The sequence below is a fragment of the Nomascus leucogenys genome, chromosome 3 (genome assembly GCF_006542625.1).
Source record: "Nomascus leucogenys isolate Asia chromosome 3, Asia_NLE_v1, whole genome shotgun sequence".
NCBI classification, from domain to species: Eukaryota; Metazoa; Chordata; class Mammalia; order Primates; family Hylobatidae; genus Nomascus; species Nomascus leucogenys.
In genome coordinates, this window is record NC_044383.1 from 61,008,742 (window position 1) to 61,027,979 (window position 19,238).

The following is a 19,238-nucleotide window of genomic DNA, read 5'->3' on the forward strand; positions in this document are numbered from 1 at the left end:
GGCATTTCTTTTTTAGAGATGTTACTGATTTGATTGTACAGCAGAAGGTTAAATTCTCACACAGTGATCATTAGCAAAAAATAAACAGAGCAAGTACTAAAGCTGGCTTTGCACCTACTGAATGCTGCAAGTGTCTGTACTCATTTGATATGCATCTTGCAAAGCTCGGCTGTTCCCAGAAGGCCACTCCATGAAGACTGAGAGAGCAGCGTCTGCTAGTGGTGCCTGCGTGTCACAAAGAACAGAGAGAAGCTTTATAATAGGGATGCTTGAAGGCATCACACATAGTTGGGAATCAGGCTAAAAATTAAGTTTGCACTTTTTTTCTTTAAAAAACATGCACATGAAATTGATATTTTGATTATTTTTATAATGCATATTAGTCACACTGAGAAACAATTACACCAGCAATATTTTCTGTATCTCTTCACTGGCTTCATTTATGAAGCACTTTACTAAAATTGTTTCATTATTTGCTTATTGGACAGACTTATTTATGGATATAAGACAAAAACATGACTTCATAAACCAACACCGCATGCTGTTCTTGGATGGGGATTATCATTAGGGTTTGGGTGGGTCATCCTACTGTACCTGTGGCATTCAGGGGACATTGATTGAATGCCAAGTCGCCTGCTGGAGTTCTTTTCCACACCATCGACATCAGATAATCCTCAGGGCATATTTCATAAGGTGCTGCAATTTTAAACAAAAGGACTTGAATGTCAGTAGTGTTTAAAAAATTTTGGCAATAAACAATTGTCAAAGGCACCTCTCTAACTGCAGAGTTCCTTAGTTTTCTTTTTTTTTTCTTTCTTTTTTTAGAGATGGGGTCTCACTCTGTTGCCCAGGCTGGAGTGCAATGGCATGATCCTAGCTCACTGTGTAGCCTCAAACTACTGGGTTCAAGCCATCCTCCCTCCTTAGCCTCTTGAGTAACTAGGACTACAGGCATGTGTTGCCGCATCTGTCCGATTTTTTCTTTTAATTCTACATAGAGAAAGGGTCTCCTTATGTTGCCAGGCTCATCTTGAGCTTCTCCCAAAGCGCCGGGATTATAGAATTGAGCCACCATGCACAGCCTCTTTCATTTGCTTTAATGTATATTGTTTACTGAAATGTTAGCGGCATAAACATAGATAAAAACCCATCAGATTTCCTTTCAGTATCTACAAAATATTTACAGAATTGTAATTTCTTTTTAAACTGCTTACCGTGTAGACTATTTATAGAGGTCATTTGGATTTGCCTACAAGTTGAACATATGCAGGCATATCAATAAAAATATTTATAATATTTTAGGATGTTAAACAAAAAAGTGACTTCCAACAAACAAAAAGGCATATTAAAATTATTAACTATTAAATGTTAAAAATAAATAAGCATAAAGATTAAAAATATATAACTTTTTACCTCTTCGACTAAAAGCAATGATAGCAGTAAAAATATACCAATTTGATCTTTTTGTCATATTATATTCAAAATCTCAATATAATTATTAAGCAAGAAAATTAAAAATAACTTCAAAAATAACAGATGTATAACTGCAATATAATGAAATGCAAAATAGTAGTGAAAGAATGAGGTCTATCTATATTGTGTTAAAAGTGACATCTTGTTCCCATATGAAAGAATATTAGTCCCTTCTCTAGACACACACACTGTTGTGCTTTTCATATAACATTGCCACTTCCATGTTCATATATCAGTCTTCACCCTTTCCTAGGGATCTTGTTGAGGTCGACTCACCTCTGTATCACTTGTACCTAATGGTGTGTTTGTCACATGAAGTTGCTCAAAATTGAATAAATAAATAAATAAATGAATATATGCATTATAAATACCTTGATAAATAAGTGAGGATCTTAAAATACTAAGTACCTAAATAAACACAGGAGTGTGATTTCCTGGGAGAAACCTCTTCCTTGCAGAATAATATAATATTTAATCCATGTTAATCATCATTCTACTGATACCAATTCCACTTCAGAATTTATGAACTCATTAAATTACCTTATAGTTACCAGTAGGGGAAGAATGCAAGTCGACAAATTAAATCTTGAAATAATATTAAAAAAAATAATTACCCAAGATAAGATGAATGGTTTGAACACATGGGTATTACAAAGCTGACAGTGTCGCTGAAGATCAACTATTCCAACTCCTTCCTCTTTACAGATGAAGGCACCAAGGCCCCAAAAGAGGAAGCTTGTCTAAAGTCCTAAGAGGAAGCCTGTCTCCACAGAGCTGGTGGAGGTGTCAGCAGGACTGGATCCTAGAATCCACACTCCTCAGTCATCTCCCTTTTCGTTTCCTACATATACTCTTCACGACCTTGAATTGTTTAAGATAGTCCTCTCCCTCTGAGTATATATAAATATATATTCATTTATTTATTCCAGGTTCCCATTAAAACACATAGGCAATGTTTTCAATTGGTGTCCTCTTTGCTTGGTATAGGGTTTAGCAGTTAATTCAACCTTCACCAGCCCCATTTTCATAAGCTGTCTCCTCCTAACCTTACCAATGATCTGCCAACAAACCTCATCCTAGTCTCACACAGTCTGGGCCTTGTCTGTACCACTATATTTTGACTTTTCTCACCTTCTTGGAAATACTTTCTTCAGCATCTTAAGCCATTCTCCAACACTCCTCCACCAATCCCTCAGAGCATTCTTTCTTTGTCTCATTCTCTATGTCCTTCTCAGAATCATTCATACCTTACTTTTTCTTTATGTTAAATGTTTTTCTTGGATAATTTCAAACATATTAATAATAGGAATATAATCATATTAGTATTTATTAAGCCCTTTTGGAGAGTTTTACATGCATGGACACATTTGCTCTCTCCTAACCACCTACGAGTTAGCACCTATGAGTTAGAGGTGGCTATTATCCTTATTTATCACATGGGAAAACAGAAGCACAGAGAAGCAAATGAACTATTTTTCTTCCTAAATTCCAAACTTTATTACATATTGAATCCAGAGGAGAAATGGAGTGCAGGAGGGGGAGGTTGGATGGGGAGGAGTCATTTTGCAGGTGCTCCAAACCCTCCCCATTCGGGAGACTGGCCATGCCCTCCTGGCTCCATCAAAGCACCTGGGCTGTTAAATAGGGCAGGAGAGCTGTGCTGAGGATGGCATGGTCCTTTCCTAGGACACAAGAACTGTATTTGTCACAGTTTGGCTTGGGAATGGTGGTGATGAATAGGAGAGGACTCGTCATATATCAAAAATATAAAATAATAAAATAAAACTAATCACAAAAAAAATCTACACCTCAAGTGAGGGTAGGGGCAGCGTCTAGGTAGGACTAACTCCTTCAATATCTTGGGAATAGAAACAACAGGAAAATAAATTAAGAGGTACAGCAGCCACCAGTAGCGAAGCACCAATAACTACCCATTCCCACACTGGTTCCGAAGGTTAGCAAGCCAGAGCTACTTCACTGCCTGTTGCATCTGTGCCCCACCCTTTGGAGAGCATATGCTCCTGGCCCTGCTGCCCCACCCCGCCTCCCACCAGCGGGCCACGGAGGTCCTTGGAAGTGTCTCCTAAGGAGAGCAGCAGCAGTGTCAGGAAGAAAAGGCAAAGCCCACAGACCAGACAGTGGTGAGGGAAGGTACTGCTACGAAACTCGTGGTGCCCAGATTAATGCCAATGAAGGGGAAGCAGTGGAAAAGAAGAAATGTTAGTAAATGTTGGAGCCTCAATAAGTACGTAATCAGTTGGTTTCTGATCCCACACTTTGCTTGCTATATGGCTGGACACATGCCCTCTACTTCCACTATGTATTAGGAACACACACAGTCATCCCTGTCATCTATGGGGGATTTGTTCCAGGATCTCCTGCAGATACCATAATTCACTGATGCTCAACTCCCTGATATAAAATGGTATAGTATTTGCGTGTAACCTACGCTCTTCCTCCTGTATACAGTTAATCCTTGAACAACACAGGTTTGAGCTGCATGGGTCCACTTATATGTGGATTTTTTTCAACTAAACACTTATTGAAAATATGATATTGGCAGGAGGTGAGACCTGCATCTAAAAAGGGCAGATTTTCCAGCACACAGGTTCTGCAGGGTGGTCTGCAGGACTTGAGTAGACAGGATTTTAGCAGTCACAGGGCCCTGGAGCCAAGGTATGACTGTACTGTAAGACATCTCTATACTATTTATAATACATAATCCAATGTAAATGCTGTATAAATAGTTGCTATACTGTATTGTTTAGGAAATGATGAAAAGAAAAAACTTTGTACATGTTCAATACAGACATCATTCTTGTCTGAATATTTTTGATTTGTGGTTAGTTCAATCCACAGAGATGAAACCCATGAATACTGATGGCCAACTATATGTGTTTATTTGGTTCAGATATCTTTCTTGGGTTTAGGCTGGCGTAGCCAGTTTCTGTGGCATTTTGTACTTGGCTATTCCAAAGAAATCTCAAGTGAAGCTGCTCGCACTTCAATTCCCAGCATTTTTCTCCACAATGCTGCTTGTTTCCTCTCCTTGCATTTCCTAACTCTGCTAATGGTACTACAATCTTGTTCCCGTAACTAAAACCATCGGATCCATCTTCTAGTCATCCTTATCTTATTCTTAACCTTCCATGATTTTCCCTCCACCACTCACCCAGGCATTCATTCTGTCCTGGTTAAATTAGGGGAACAATCTCATTGGTTATTTCCATGCACTTAACCTTACATGTGCTGGGCCCATGTCCTAGGACCTGTGCTAGCACTAACATGTGCTAGGCTACATTTTTACCTAATATGTGCTAGAGCTAGGCCCTGTTAATATAACATGTGCTAGGCCCTGCTTTAGAAAGAACCAATAGTGCATAAGAAAAGCAGTCTGGGACGGGCACAGTGGCTCATGCCTGTAATCCCAGCACTTTGGGAGGCCGAGGCAGGCAGATCATGAGGTCAGGAGTTCAAGACCAGCCTGGTGAAACCCCGTCTCTACTAAAAATACAACAATTAGCTGGGCGTGGTGGCGTGCACCTGTAGTCCCAGCTACTTAGGAGGCTGAGGCAGAAGAATTGCTTGAAGGCAGGGTTTGCAGTGAGCCAAGATTGCGTCACTGCACTCCAGCCTGGGCGAAAAAGCGAGACTCCATTTAAAAAAAAAAAAAAGAAAGAAGAAAGAAAAGTAGTCTACCTAGTCATTATTTTAGTCAAAGGGAGGAGGCAGAGGTGAAACAATTACTTGAGTACAATAATGATGAGCACTTCAAACAGTAAGTACAGGGTGCTATTTTAATCTAAAAACTGAAGAATTAAGGAAGGCTTCCTGGAGAAAGTGACATATAATTAAAACTGGCAGTGTGAGGTACAATAAATGCTCCAGGCAGAGAAAACAGTTTGTGCAAAGGCCTTGAAGCAAGGAAGAGCTTGGGGCATCGAGTTCAGCAGGGCTGGAAGGAGAAGAGTAAGGCCAAGTGGAGAGTAATGGTCTGGTGAGACAGGCCATGATTAGAGCCTATAGGGCCACATGGGCAGCAACTGAAGGGTTCTAAACAAGTGACATGATTCAATTTTACATTTTAAGATAGTTTGCCTTCTGTGGGTAGAATAGACGGCCAATGCCATGGAGGAGACCAGTGCAGTGCTTCAACCCTGAAACATTGATGGCTTTAGGTAGGATGATTAGACTAAAGATGAGAAAAATCAGTGGATACAAGGTAAACTGAGGAGGTAGACAAAACTGTGAGAATTTAGGAAGACAAAGGGATCAAGGATGCTGCTTGCTTTCTGAGCTGAGGAGCTGGGTAGTAAGTGGTACTGTTCTCCTCCATCTGCCCCCTTAATCCAATTTTCATGCCACATCCAAAGAGTAATCTCTAAGATAAAGTTTAATCCCACAATTTTCTGCTTAAAACCCTCCCATGCTTCTCCAGTACTGACAGGATAACATGGAAGGAACTGAGATAGCTGTGCTCAGTGTGATGCAAAAGCACTGCTTGTAAGGGCCCTAGCCTACCATTCCCATCACGGCTCATATTTACTCTCCTATGCAGCAGCCACACAGTTAATTTTCCTGAATATTTTTGATCTGTGGTTGGTTCAATCCACAGATGTGAAACCCATGGATACTCTTATTTTGAGTGGTAAAATTCCTATGTATCCTCAAAATGCTGCTTAAATGATGTATTCTCCAATAACCCTTTCCTAATATCTCAGTTATTGAATATATGAATATTATAGCCCTTCTCACAACAGATTGAAAATACTTGGTTATATCTGTGAACCTCCTCAATTCCCCAGTGTTGCTTTTTAGACTAGCCATGTTTTACTTTATCTTTTTAATGTGTTGTAGTGAACTCCAGTGGTATCTAGTGTACAGTAGGTTTTCAAAACACTTTCATTAAATAAATCACTTTTACTGGGGAAATAACATACCAGCACTGTCCAATATAATTTTTTCAATGATAGAAATGTTTTATATTTTCACTGTCCAGTATGGTAGGTGCTAGGAAAATGTGGCTAGTGCAATTGAGAAGTGAATTTTGGATTTTATTTAATTTTAATTAATGTACATTTAAATTGAAATAACGACTATGTTGGACAGTACTGTAATAAATGATATTCATGTTTCTATAAATGCCAACCAAAAACTATTATAGAATACTAAAAGAAGGAGAATTAGAACAAATGTTAAAGTTCAAAAAATACATCATGAATAGGTTATTACATAATTGAATTCTAGATACAATGACTCTTCCGTTTTTAATAATGACATGGCAGTAGTTAATCTAATCTGACTGTCATATTTGATTATTCTTTTTGCTCCATCCATACATCCCACTTTTGTTCATTATCTCCCTCATTATCTCTTCATTTATAATCTTTCATTTTTGCTTCACTTGTACCATCTTTTTGGTTTTCAGTGCTTTGAAATTCAAATTTCCTTTAGTTCCACTGGCGAACTTTGAAACACATTTCATAAAACCTGTTGCTATAGTTGAATACTAGATTCAACTATATTCAAAAATGCAGCCTAGCACATGTTAGTGCTAGCACAGGTCCTAGCACATGGGCCCAGCACATGTGAGGTAAGTGCATGAAATAACCAATGAGGTTTTTCCCCTCATTAGGATTCAGTCGTGATATAAGAAAACGAAGATCCAATTTGTATCATGAACTTCTTCATTTCCCTGTAGGGGTATCAGAAAGTTTTTCACACTTAGTGTTATTCTGGCAAAAGGTACTTCGTTGCTCCCTGTCCCTCCCCCATGGTCAAATGTGTGGTCAGAAAATGTGGTCATTGCAAATCTTAGCCACTAGATGGCACTGGTGAACCAGTAGGGTGAAATATTTACTGGGCCGGCTGCGGAATCTGATGGGTTCAAAATCAAGGTGGGGAGTAAGAATAAATATGTGAAATAAGTCAATGCTCGATTTTTTTTAAGGCAACTAGTTGGGGAAAAATAAAACCTCCTCTGTTCATGTAAGTACAATGTTTAATGATTAAACTACCGTCAGTTACAGCTTACCTCTCCTCTCCCCTGCTCCACTCTCAGTTTCCCACCAGCTGTGCAGGCCTTCTCCCCCCTTCTTCAGTGCTACAGGCCGACTGCAACCTCAGAGCTTGTGTGCAGGTTCTTTCTGCCTTGACTATCCCCTGCCTCCTCCCCCTCAAACATGTCTGCATGACTCATGTCTTTCCCGCCTTTAATCTTTTCTCAAACCTCACATTCTCAGACCCCACTGATTGCCCCTCAAACACTCCCACCCCTTCCTCTGCATTATCTTTCTCCAAAGCACTTTCCTGTCACCTTGTAACGTCTATACATGTTTTTAGCTGACTTATTTTTCTCTTTTGGCTAGATCTGTTTTTGAATTACCCTATTTCTTAAGATCGCAGAGAATGAAGATGATTTTGCAAAAATACTGTAGACATTGTGTGTGGGGCGGGGGTGGAGGTGGGGGGTGGATCCTCCAGCAGTAGATAGTCGTGTCCAGTTAGGAGCAGAAAGACAGGGAGGTTAGCTACTACAGTTACCTTAAAAATTAGTCAAAAGAGGCTTCCAGGGCATCATGTAATGACTAAGTTTGGCCTTGGAGGGCTATATCTCACTTACTAAGACCCTATAGGACCCTTTTTTAGAATCCCCCAATGTGCCCTACACACAGCCTCACTCTGGTTCAGGAAAAAGCTGATTAAATGGTTGTTTTCCTTTGACGAACCACATCTTTCAATTACTGAATTTTATCTTCTTAATGACTATCAGTTTGGTCTACCTACAAACAGACAAACAAAATGAAAAGCAAAAATCGATAATTTTTTAAACCTAGAGATGTCAACAACTTTTTGTTTTGTTCCACAGTAAATTTATGAAGGCTTGGATTCATTGTGCTTCTTGGAGATGGAAACCCAGTACACAAATTATTATTATTATTTTTTAAAAAGGAAGATGGCAGGGGAATCATAGATTCACAGTTGCAAACTGGTCCAGGGTTTTCAGCTTTTTTAGTAGGAATGTCAAATGGCACAGCTGCTTTAAATATTTTATCAAAGGTGACTTGGCATTCTTTGAAGAGTCTATCTCAGAAAATAGGTCAATTTATGCTTATACCAAAAGCAAAATAGCTTAGACATTAAAATAACAATTTATTTTCTGCCATCTTATCTTTATGAATTCCCCAGTAGTGAGATCTTTCTAGGTACTTCTCAGTGCCACTTATAGAATTCATTCATTCAACAAATATTTACTGGGCACCCATCATATCCCAATCACCTTGTTAAATACTACACATAGAAAAGGCTAAGTAAGAATAGTCGATGTCTCTTGACTCCTAAAATGGTCATAAAGATAATAATTTGAGAAATTACACTACACAGGATGCCCACTGTAAGCTGAGAAGCCCTGGCTGCTCTGGGGGTACCTTAGGGAAGAGTGTGTCAGTGGAAGATTTCCAGAGGGATACCCAGGTTGAGGTGTAAAGGAGAAGCAGGAGTTCACCGATGAAGAAGGGGAGAGTGTGTCATGGGAACCACATGTGGGAAAATCCAGGGAGCAAAGAGAACTGGGAATAACCAAGAAGATGACTGTTTCAGAAAGGGTAAAGTGTAAAGTTGGGGATAAGCAGAGGTGGGTGATTGCAGGAGGAGGAGGGGTAATATATGATGAGGTAAGCAAAGATCTTGACTTTATATTAGGGGCAAGGGAAATTTATGACAATGTTGTAAATGCTTGCTATGCCTGCAGTTTGGAGAAAGGATTGAAGGAAAGAGAGCTGAAGACAGGGAGGCCTACCACAATCTAAATGATGTAATTAGGGAAGGGAGGAAGAAACATAGGATGTAGATTAATTCAAAATTTATTTAGGAGGTAGAATGGGCTCAGCACTATGGCTGACTGTATGTAAGAGGTGAGGAGGATAAAGAAATAAAAGACAGAACTCAGGTTTCCAGGAAGGATATCTTATGTGCTAGCTGGACCCTGAACTACAACATATGAGGAAGAGATGACTTGGGAGAGGAGATGCTGAAAATAGTTTTGAGTTTGACATATCTAGGCACATCCAGGTATTACAAAAAGTTAATTGATACATATGATGGAATCAAAGCTCCAGAAGAAAACAAGCTAGAGAAAGAGATTTGTTTTAATTACTTTTCTCTTTAATGGCACCTGTGTGTGCTTTGTAAATCAGAAAATAGACAACTAGCTGAGGCTACTCTCCAGACTCAACATAAAAACATATGATTGTGCAGCAATAGGAAGGATTCTCTCTTTTTATGCCTTAGCTAAAAGGAATAGTAACTTTGTTCATCAGCTCAAAGATCTCACTGTTTGCTATTACTAGTGCAAAGATATAAAAATCCATTTGTAAGATACAACTGTACTTGAAGTCACAAGTATGTAGTTAGCATGCCCCTTAAGGTAAGGTAGCAATTACCTAGTGATTAGCTGTTAATCTGTCTATTCAAACTGATTTTCTGTCTCTTAAAAAGAGCAGAAATTATACAGGGCTTAAATCAATTTGGTGTGGAAAATTAGTTTTCACCCCGTATACTAGAATTTCAGCATTAAAAAGAAATTGATTCTAAACTATAGAGCTGATATACACACACAAAAAGAAAAACATGTGCTACTCCAGACCCCACATTTCAAAATTTGCTTGTTGGCAATTCATGAATTCTTGTGTTTGGGGGAATTCCCTGTGCTGGAAGATGCAGGGGAAAATAAGACGGATCCAGTGTCTGTGCTCAATGACTTACAGCTCTAATTTCCAAGGTGGTACCTACTCATGTGAAGAATTCATGCTGCTGCTAAGGTCTGTGGGAAAAAGAAGAGTGTTTATGAAGTGTGTTTCATAACAGCATTCCTCATATAGAAAATGGTTTTAATCTGTCTCAAATGGAAACAACATACAATTATATCAGCAATATTTATATAACATTATGAGTTATTGTTCTTACTGTGTTACATATTTTAATTCACAGAATTCTTATAACCTTGTGAACAGAATTGTTATTCTCATTTTAAACATGAGGAAGTCAAGACAGAAAAGTGTTTAGTGTTTAGCCTGAGGCCACTAAGCTAGGAGATGATGGACCTACGGTCAACCAAATAGCTGAGTCCATTCTCAGAGAAGTTTACCTCTTCTCTAAGCAGAGGAGTCTTTTTATTGTTGTGGTGGTAAACGAGTTATTTATACATTTTGCAAATATTTGTTTTTAAGTCTGGAAGTTAGCAAACCACGAACTTTCAACTTATTAGCAAATGGTATATATTGCAGATTAAGTACCTGGTGGACAGTGTTTTATATACATACTCATAAGCAAATTCTGTATTATTATTGCATAATTTTATATTTAAACTTAGCAGACAAGGTCACTCTAGTTTCAACCTGATAACAAAGTTAATTAAAAAATTAGCTAACTAACTTTGAGGAATAACTCTAAAAAGCTATTTACTAACTTTTAGTTATACAGAATTTTATACTGGGGTATGCTCAACTTTTGCTGGAAAGTTACGTTTACTAAGTTTCTGTAATAACTGAGGAACAGCCAAAGATGACAGTGAGTCTTAGCCTTCTCTAGGTCATAGCACATATAGAACTGATAGTATTTGGAGGCACACTGGGAGAAGTAGGCAAGGCTACTGAAGACTGGAGACCACTAGCCACAGTCTCCTGCTTTGTCAGTTGCTCTGAGGCTTCAGGAACCACTATTTGGGCACAGTTGGGACCAATCCTCCCATGACAGGGTAGAACTGCCTTGAGAAGCTCTGGCTTAAAATAATAAGCTGGGCTGAGATTTGGGGAAACTGAACAACTCGCTATAGAAACATATATTTTTCCTACCTCCCACATCTTAATCACTTATTTCCAAAGAAAGACGAATCATACCACAATTTATAACTACAAAATAAAAAATCATATATGTGACAGAAATGCTCTTCCAGTAAATTAGTCCATTGAACAGACTTTTGAAAGACTGAAAGGTCATGAAATGTAAGGCATTAACATCAGAGTCATTGCAAACTTTCTATTCATATGCTTTTATATAAATATTTTCATTAGTTATAGCTTTTATGTATAAATATTTTCATTAGTTATAGCTTTTATGATATGAAATCAAAACATTCAAAAGGGCTTGACCTACTTAACTAGGCTCAGTGAAGAGTCAGGGATTCAGAAGGCTGAGAACAGATAGTTCATCTGCCATGAGCTAGAATTTCGACAGATATAACCATATAATAATAATAATAAATAATAAGGAAATATCAAACAAATTTATAGGGGTTCAAAGAAAAAAGAACACTTACGAGATTGTGGGAGAAAGAATTATTAGGAGAGCAGATTATCTCTTAATGGATGGACTCCCAAATTCTCCCATATCAACAGATGAGGATAAGGGAGGGGACAGGGACATTAGGGGAGCCCAAGTGAATAACAGTGCAAACAGCACCATAAGGGGAGAATATGCACCCTTGTATTCAGAAACCAGAGGCTGCATCTGCTTGATTCTATTACATATGAACAAACGTATATTAAAATATATATCATAAATGAGTAGAATGAGATAACATTGGAAAGCTAGTGAAGCTGATAGAAATATTAGAATCTCAGGGATCCCAGTAGGATGAAATTTGGCCAGTAATGAAAAGCCACGGAAGTGTTTTGAGTAAGCGAGTCATAAGAACAAGGCTGTAAAGAAGAAAGAATAATCAGATAAATCTGTGTGAAAGAGATTAGAGAAGGCAGGTGTTGTAATAATATGGGTAACAGAGTACATGAACTGCCACTTGATGATCCTAATTAGCTCCAGCATTTCATCCTTGAAATAATCTTCTGCAGCACATATTATTATCCCTATTTTATAAATGAGGACACCAAGGCCCAAGTCAGTACTTTGTTGGACTCCATAGTTGAGGCTCTTTCTGCTGCACTGCTCCTCCCTTACTGGAAGCTGGTGGCAGGAGAAAGTGAAAGCAGGGCCACTGAGAGAAATACCATGATGGACTCCATCTGGAACAGGGATTGCTAGAAGGAGGAATCACTCCAGATGACACAGAGGATCTGGTGGTCAGAGAAAAGTTTCCCCCAGTCACCTAGAGTCTGAATTGAGTCCCAGGTAAGAAAGGGATGTCAGGTTTTTGTGAGTGATTAGTCATAAAGGTAGATTGGTGGGTGTTGCTCACAGAGGCTATAGTTGATGAGAGATCAACCAAAGAGAAGAGTGCTGGGGCAGAGTCTTAGGTCATTCATATGTCAGGACACACAAGGTGAGAAAAATAGGTGTTGATGAGAAATATCCAAGACCAATATTCAGATTTAGTGTCTTGGTAACCATTAAGCTCAGAAAAGGTTTAAAAATAATTTTAAATCTCTTAATTTAAAATAATTGTTAAACAATTCCCAAAGTTTATTTTTTTTTCCCAGAAAAACGATGTGGGATGAAAAGAATAAATAAAAACATAGTAAAAGGTGGTGCTTAAATTTTTCTTTTCAATTTGAGAATGATGAGCATGCTGCTAAATATTTCTAAATTGAACAAGGTAGGGTAACATAAGATTACAGAAATTTGCTTTTTAAGCAATTCATGGCAGAAACTGGGAGAGTTTTATCAAAGTCTCATTTGAAGAAAATCTGATAAAATGAATTATGACAATAATTATCTCCATAGCAACATGTTTGAATAATGGACATCTGGTATACATACTATATCCACAGGACACAGTATCTGTTATTAATTCTTTTAGATCTCAGCGGTTCTTCCCCAAGTCTGCCCATAAAACTCAGCTTGATTTGCTGCAGAACTGTAGACTAAAATAGGTGGTAAAACTCATCCTTTTTGAGAAGATTGGACACTGTTTTAGGTATTTATTAAAAGCAACAGGTGGTCTCTCTCATCTATGGGATATCTTCAAGTTCTAATGCATTTTCCTGCTTTTTACTATTTATCTGAAGTGACTTGGCAAGAACAAATAGAACATTAAATACTAAAGAAGTCAATACCTAGTGCCACCTACTGTCACCATTAAACTCTTTGGTTGGTTTTAGGTGAGCAACTGGTGTGGACACTTGAGTAGGGCCTAATTTGCTATTCCCAAAAATATGCAGTCAAAACTTGCTTTAATCTTTTGAAGAACGCAACAGGTAATAACATAATTCCTTAAAGAGTATACAGATAACATCTGAAAGCAGAAAATAATATAAATTCCAATGAAATAGGAGCTTTAAAAAGTACTATTTGTGCTTAATTAAATAATATAAATTCCAGTGGAATAGGAGCTTTAAAAAGTACGATTTGTGCTTAATTAAACTTGGTTTGAAATGAACAAGGTAAAGCAGGCGTCAATTTGTATGCAAATATTTCATTATGGAGTAGTGTATTTTCTCTTTAGAAAAGAAATGCAAATTTTATGCTGACATATTTGGGTTTCTAATAATGATGACATTCAGTCTTAAAATTGAGTGGTTCAATAGTTTCGTTTAGAAGAGTCTAACTTATTAAATTTGTCTCAAAGACAAAAATAATTGTATCAGTAGTGATTAGTTCACTATTCTACTAACTGGAACCTGAGGAGAAAATAAGTCAAAGTGAGCTAAGACCTCATCTTCCGCCATGACACCATCCCCACACCAAGTATTTTATACGTGTATGTGTATATATTAGCTAATTAGCTAATACCTGTGGCGGATAAGAGGCAGGGAAAATACACTGCTCAGGAAGAGAGATGCTGGGGCTGACAACATCAGGAATGCAGATCTGTGTCCTGGCAGTGCCTGGTTTTACATCAGACTTGTTCAAATGATACCCAAGTTGTTTCTCCTGCTCTTCGTGGTACAGGAAAAATGAGGATTGGAGAACTGAGAGTTGGATAATGACTAAACCATCTTTATTTGTGCACAACAGCTAGTTAATAGTCCTATTTTTCTTTAAACGACTGCTGTAAAGAGATCTTATTTTGGCTGAAACATGAGTTCGCTAGAGGCACTCAAAATGAATTGTGTTTTCATTATCAACCAATTCCAGAAAGAATCCCTCATCATTTATGAAAAAGGATGAAAAAAGTAAAATTTTGCAATTTTGTTGAGGTGATATTTCAACTTTCTCCAGTGGAACAGAGGTAGAGGACTGTATTCCACTTCGTTGTTAATTTTATCAGCTTATCATTATTATTTTTACTATAAGTTAGTGCAACCCAAAGGATGATTTACAGACCAGCATCTTCAGCATCACCTGAGACCTTCATAAAAATGCAAATGCTCAGGCTCATTCAAGACCTACTGAGTCAGAATGGCTGGGGGGTCTGGCTCAGGAATCTGTGTTTTAACAAGCTCTCTGGGTGATTCCTATGTACACTGAAGTTTGGGAAGCACTGCTTTGGATAATGAGGGAGACACTCAAAAGAAGATAGGAGTGCAGAGTAGACAAGCTTTGTTCTTCTTTCCCACTGAAGCTAAGTTAAAAGACAATTACTTAGAGACCAAAGGAAGACTCTCCTGGTCTCCAGAGAAGGCATAATCCTGTCGGAGAGCAACCTTACACAAACAAGGAACCATCACTTCCAGAACGACATTTCTCGTAAGCAGGGTGGGGATGGGGATCACATTTGCTACATTACAGGGCACCAAATCCTAATACAAATGTATTACAGTGTTCAAGACAAATTTTGCTTTACCAACACTACTGCTGCCCTCCTTTATATGAATATTTATAGATAAACATCACAATAATTCCTACATTTCTGCTCTAAGTTGCTAATACTGTATACACTTATGAGATGGCTGTCTTACTTCACAAGTGTTTATCAGCACATTTAACCTGGAGGCTTCACCCACCACTTACAGACAAAGCAGCTGTGGGTCCAAGAAGGAAATGTTACGTATAAATAAAGTGTGATTTTTACTTGTAAATGGTAGGTTCCAACTTAGCAGTTAATGACTAAAGAGTAATGATCCTAGAATTGGAGTTATAGAAGTAGCAAGCCCTTCTCCTGGGAACAGGGCAAAGTGGTTCCTAGGAAGCTAGAATGTAAACGTAGGACAATCCAGCAGTAAAACTTGCTTTCTGAATATTAATAACCAGGGGAATATTGGGGTGAAAATCAAACTAAAAACCTAAAAAATATTATGTATGACATTGTAGCAATTAATAAAATTAAGGGAGCTGTTCCCATCCTACCATTTCAACCTTCAAAGCCGGAGGATACACAATGAGATTGAGATAAATGAAACCATTATCTGGTGAGTCTGACCAATTTAAAAATTGGGCCACTTATTATCTCCCCTGTAGCTATTCTATTTCCCAACTAGCATTATTTTTAAAAAATGTTTTTTTTATTTTTACAATTAATTTTTATGAAAACAGAAGAAATATATTTTTTGTAGTCAATGATGATATTTTTAATACTTTTATCTATCTACCAGCAAAGAAATATTCTAATCTTGAGGGGAAAATAGTTTTATTTTTCATTTTTAGTAGACATCATAACAGCTTTTGATTAGATCCAGATGATTAATCATTATTTTCATTAATTATTCAGACAAAGATGTTCATATATTATATTTCTCCTTCCTCACAACAAAAGGCCTCTTAGTAAACTTGATTAATTTGTTTTGACTCCAAATTAAGTGAAGTATAAAATAAATAGTAGTTGTTTTCAGCAACTTGAAGAAAAATTAAGAATGAATAGACTAAAAATAATACTAGAAAAAGCATATTGTTTAAAAAAATTGTTGAAGCTTTGTTGTTAACACAAAGACAAAGATGCCTTAGTAAAATGTTATGGTAATTTGAAAGTTTTCTCAATTTATATTGTCAGTGTGTAAATTTGAAGCAATATAATGGCTGAAATTAGGAATGCTATACTCATAATCACAACAGTAATACATATTGACTACAGAGAGGACATTGAACAGAGTTGGAACTCCAGTATATAAATCAAGTACAATATGGAAAGCAGTTATCAAAAACTTGATAAAATAATTTGGGAATGATGTGACTGCACATAAAAACTTAAATAATTAATATAAAAGAAAAACCCCTTTTGTAAATTAAAAAAATTCTCTAAGAAAGCAGAGGTATTTTTGAAATTAACAGTCACACACAATTTCTGATGGACAATGCAATTTTTGTTTATATAGATGCACCGGACAAGGGTATATTCAAAAGCTTGGTGTATATGTGTATACACACACACACACACACACACACACACATATTTTTCTTTGCCCCTGTATAAGTAGTGATGTTTAAATTATTTAGCTGATTCAAGAATTTTTAATTATGAAAATGATATTTATATGCTTGTAAGTAATTTATGGTTCTTTTCATATCATATAATTGAAAACAGTAAAATGAAAATGTTAATAATACCAAAAATGTGTAGTGTATATACTTTTTTTTTTAGTTTTATGTGATTTTTTTTAACCTGCCTTAAGTCATGAAAACCAGCAAACAAGGCCAGCAAATAAGGTACACTATCTTTTTCATAAATAGATCTGTAAAATGTTTTTCAAACAGCAGGTGGCAATCTCTGTAAATCTGATTGCAGCAGTACTATCTTGGCTCTATATATGCAGATGAAAGACAGTTTTAAAAGACCAGTTAAGAACTGTGGTATGCTCAGACTGGTTTAGATAACATCAAATATTGAAGGGGTTGATTTAATTATGTTTACTATTCTGTGAAATTTCTCCCTAGGCAAAATAAATGTTTTTGTTTAATACATCTTAATTCTTCTTACGCAGCACTGGAGGAATTTCACAGTGCTAATCTGAATAGGTATCATCCTCTTAACAACCCTGCATGCTGGTTACTTTTTATTATATTGAATTCATACGGCCTTAAGAATTAACAAAACTAATTTTAGATTTTTTTTTTTTTTTTTTTTTGAGACAGATTCTTGCTCTGTCGCCCAGGCTGCAGTGCAGTGGTGCAGTCTCAGCTCACCGCAACCTCCACCTCCTGGGTTCAAGCTATTCTCCTTCGTCAGCCTCCTGGGTAGCTGGGATTACAGGTACATGCCACCACGGCCGGCTAATTTTTGTATTTTTAGTAGAGACGGGGTTTCGCCACGTTGGCCAGGCTGGACTCGAACTCCTGACCTCAGGTGATTCATCCGCCTCAGCCTCCCAAAGTGCTGGGATTACAGGTGTGAGCCAACACACCTGGCCCTAATTTTAGATCTTTTTTAAACCCCCACAAAACTCCAACTGACATATTGTTACTCTTAAAATCCAGTTCTGTTGTTATTCTTAGTGTTGTACTGTGAGAAGTCTTTATAATTCTAACTATGGAAAAATACAAAGCTTTGACTCCTGGATATCTCTTAGAATACCTTGGTTTTTCTAAGTTGAAACAATCATGTGAGATAAAGGCAGAAATTCATAGCATTCTGAACTGAAAAGGAACCTCAAAGATCCCACAACCAGCTGTACTCACTGTACCCCCAGGAATCAGACAGCCAGAGAGATCAGTTAGCTTGCTCACAGAGTTACTAGCAGCAACAGAACTCTAAGTGGGTCTTCAAATTCTCTAGGTTCAGCACGTTGGCACTATATTGTCAAGCTTTAAAATTCTGTCCTATCACATCTTTATTATGTTTATAATATTTTTCTTAGGATCTCATTCTAAAATCCTGACTTTCACTTACTTATTGAGTCCTCAGTCTGTCAATAATATTTTAATGGAAGGTACACATGATTAGGAAGTAGTTTTTGTTCTAAACGATCCTGTAAAACATGTGCTGTATAATCTGGGCAGTTTCTGACCTTTCATTATTTTCTCTGCTTATATGTAAAATCTTTTAATGTAGCAGGACTTTCATTTTTTCATTAGCAATTAAGACTTCATACTTTCATTTTAAAATGCATTCCTCATAGGAATTTCTTTGCCAGTGAAAAATGGGGCAACGGCAAGTAAATGTAGATAATCAAGGTCACACATCAAGGTCAGAGTAATTAGCAACAGAACTTAAAAGCATCTGAATGTCAGCGACACTTCTTTATCTTCTCATTCATTTCTTATGTCTTTACATTTCCAGTATATATATCCTAAGGCAACTTGTTTTGTATTCTCCACAAACAAATATTTCACATGGAATGATTCTATGACACATAAACAGGGGATGCCCCACATAGTACAGAAACAAGTAAATTGCCACCTATCATTAGTAGTTCTTTAGTTGAGGAGGTATGACCCTTAACCAGTGACAATATTTTTAAATCTTTTTTTTTTTCACGTTACAAAATATTTCTTTTGGGATAATTTGGGTTCATTCTTACCAGGGCATCGCTGCTCACTGCATCTTCTCACTTCTTCGCCCGTTCCTTCACATTGCTGCCCTGTGATCACTGCGCCCTGACAGGTCCTTATTCGCCTTTCCCAGCCGCCATCACAGGACTTGGAACAACCACTCCAATGACCCCACTGATTCCACTGACCATTGGCTGAAAGAAATGTTTCATGGCCAATGTAAGTCATCTACCACACACTCCTTTAAAAATTTTAAAATCTGAGAATGTTACTACCCCTTCCATTTTTGTTAATCTACCACTGTGAATAAACTTTATTCGAATATTTAACTTACAGGTCAAATACAGAGCATTGCGATGAACAGTGTAAAAAAGTGTAAAAAGTACAAGCTCAGTGCTAAACTTCCTCAAATGTATTCGTAGTTCATCTCCTGAATTTTATTACTTTATTAGCATGGCATACATTAGAATAAATTCTGGTATAATCAGCTTCGTTAATAAATACATGTA

At 37.3% G+C, this 19,238-nt stretch overlaps 1 protein-coding gene across 3 annotated transcripts in view; it reads right to left on the reverse strand.

Annotated features, from left to right (window-relative positions):
• The window catches only part of ADGRB3 (adhesion G protein-coupled receptor B3), a 753,297-nt gene that overhangs the window by 420,392 nt on the left and 313,667 nt on the right, over positions 1-19,238 (reverse strand). For all 3 annotated transcript variants that reach the window (XM_003271086.3, XM_003271085.3, XM_030809408.1), the window contains 3 exons: positions 18,759-18,923; positions 595-696; positions 119-225 (listed from right to left, as the gene is read on the reverse strand). In XM_003271086.3, the coding sequence (XP_003271134.1) occupies positions 119-225; positions 595-696; positions 18,759-18,923 (374 nt within the window). The remainder of the gene's footprint in view (positions 1-118; positions 226-594; positions 697-18,758; positions 18,924-19,238) is intronic.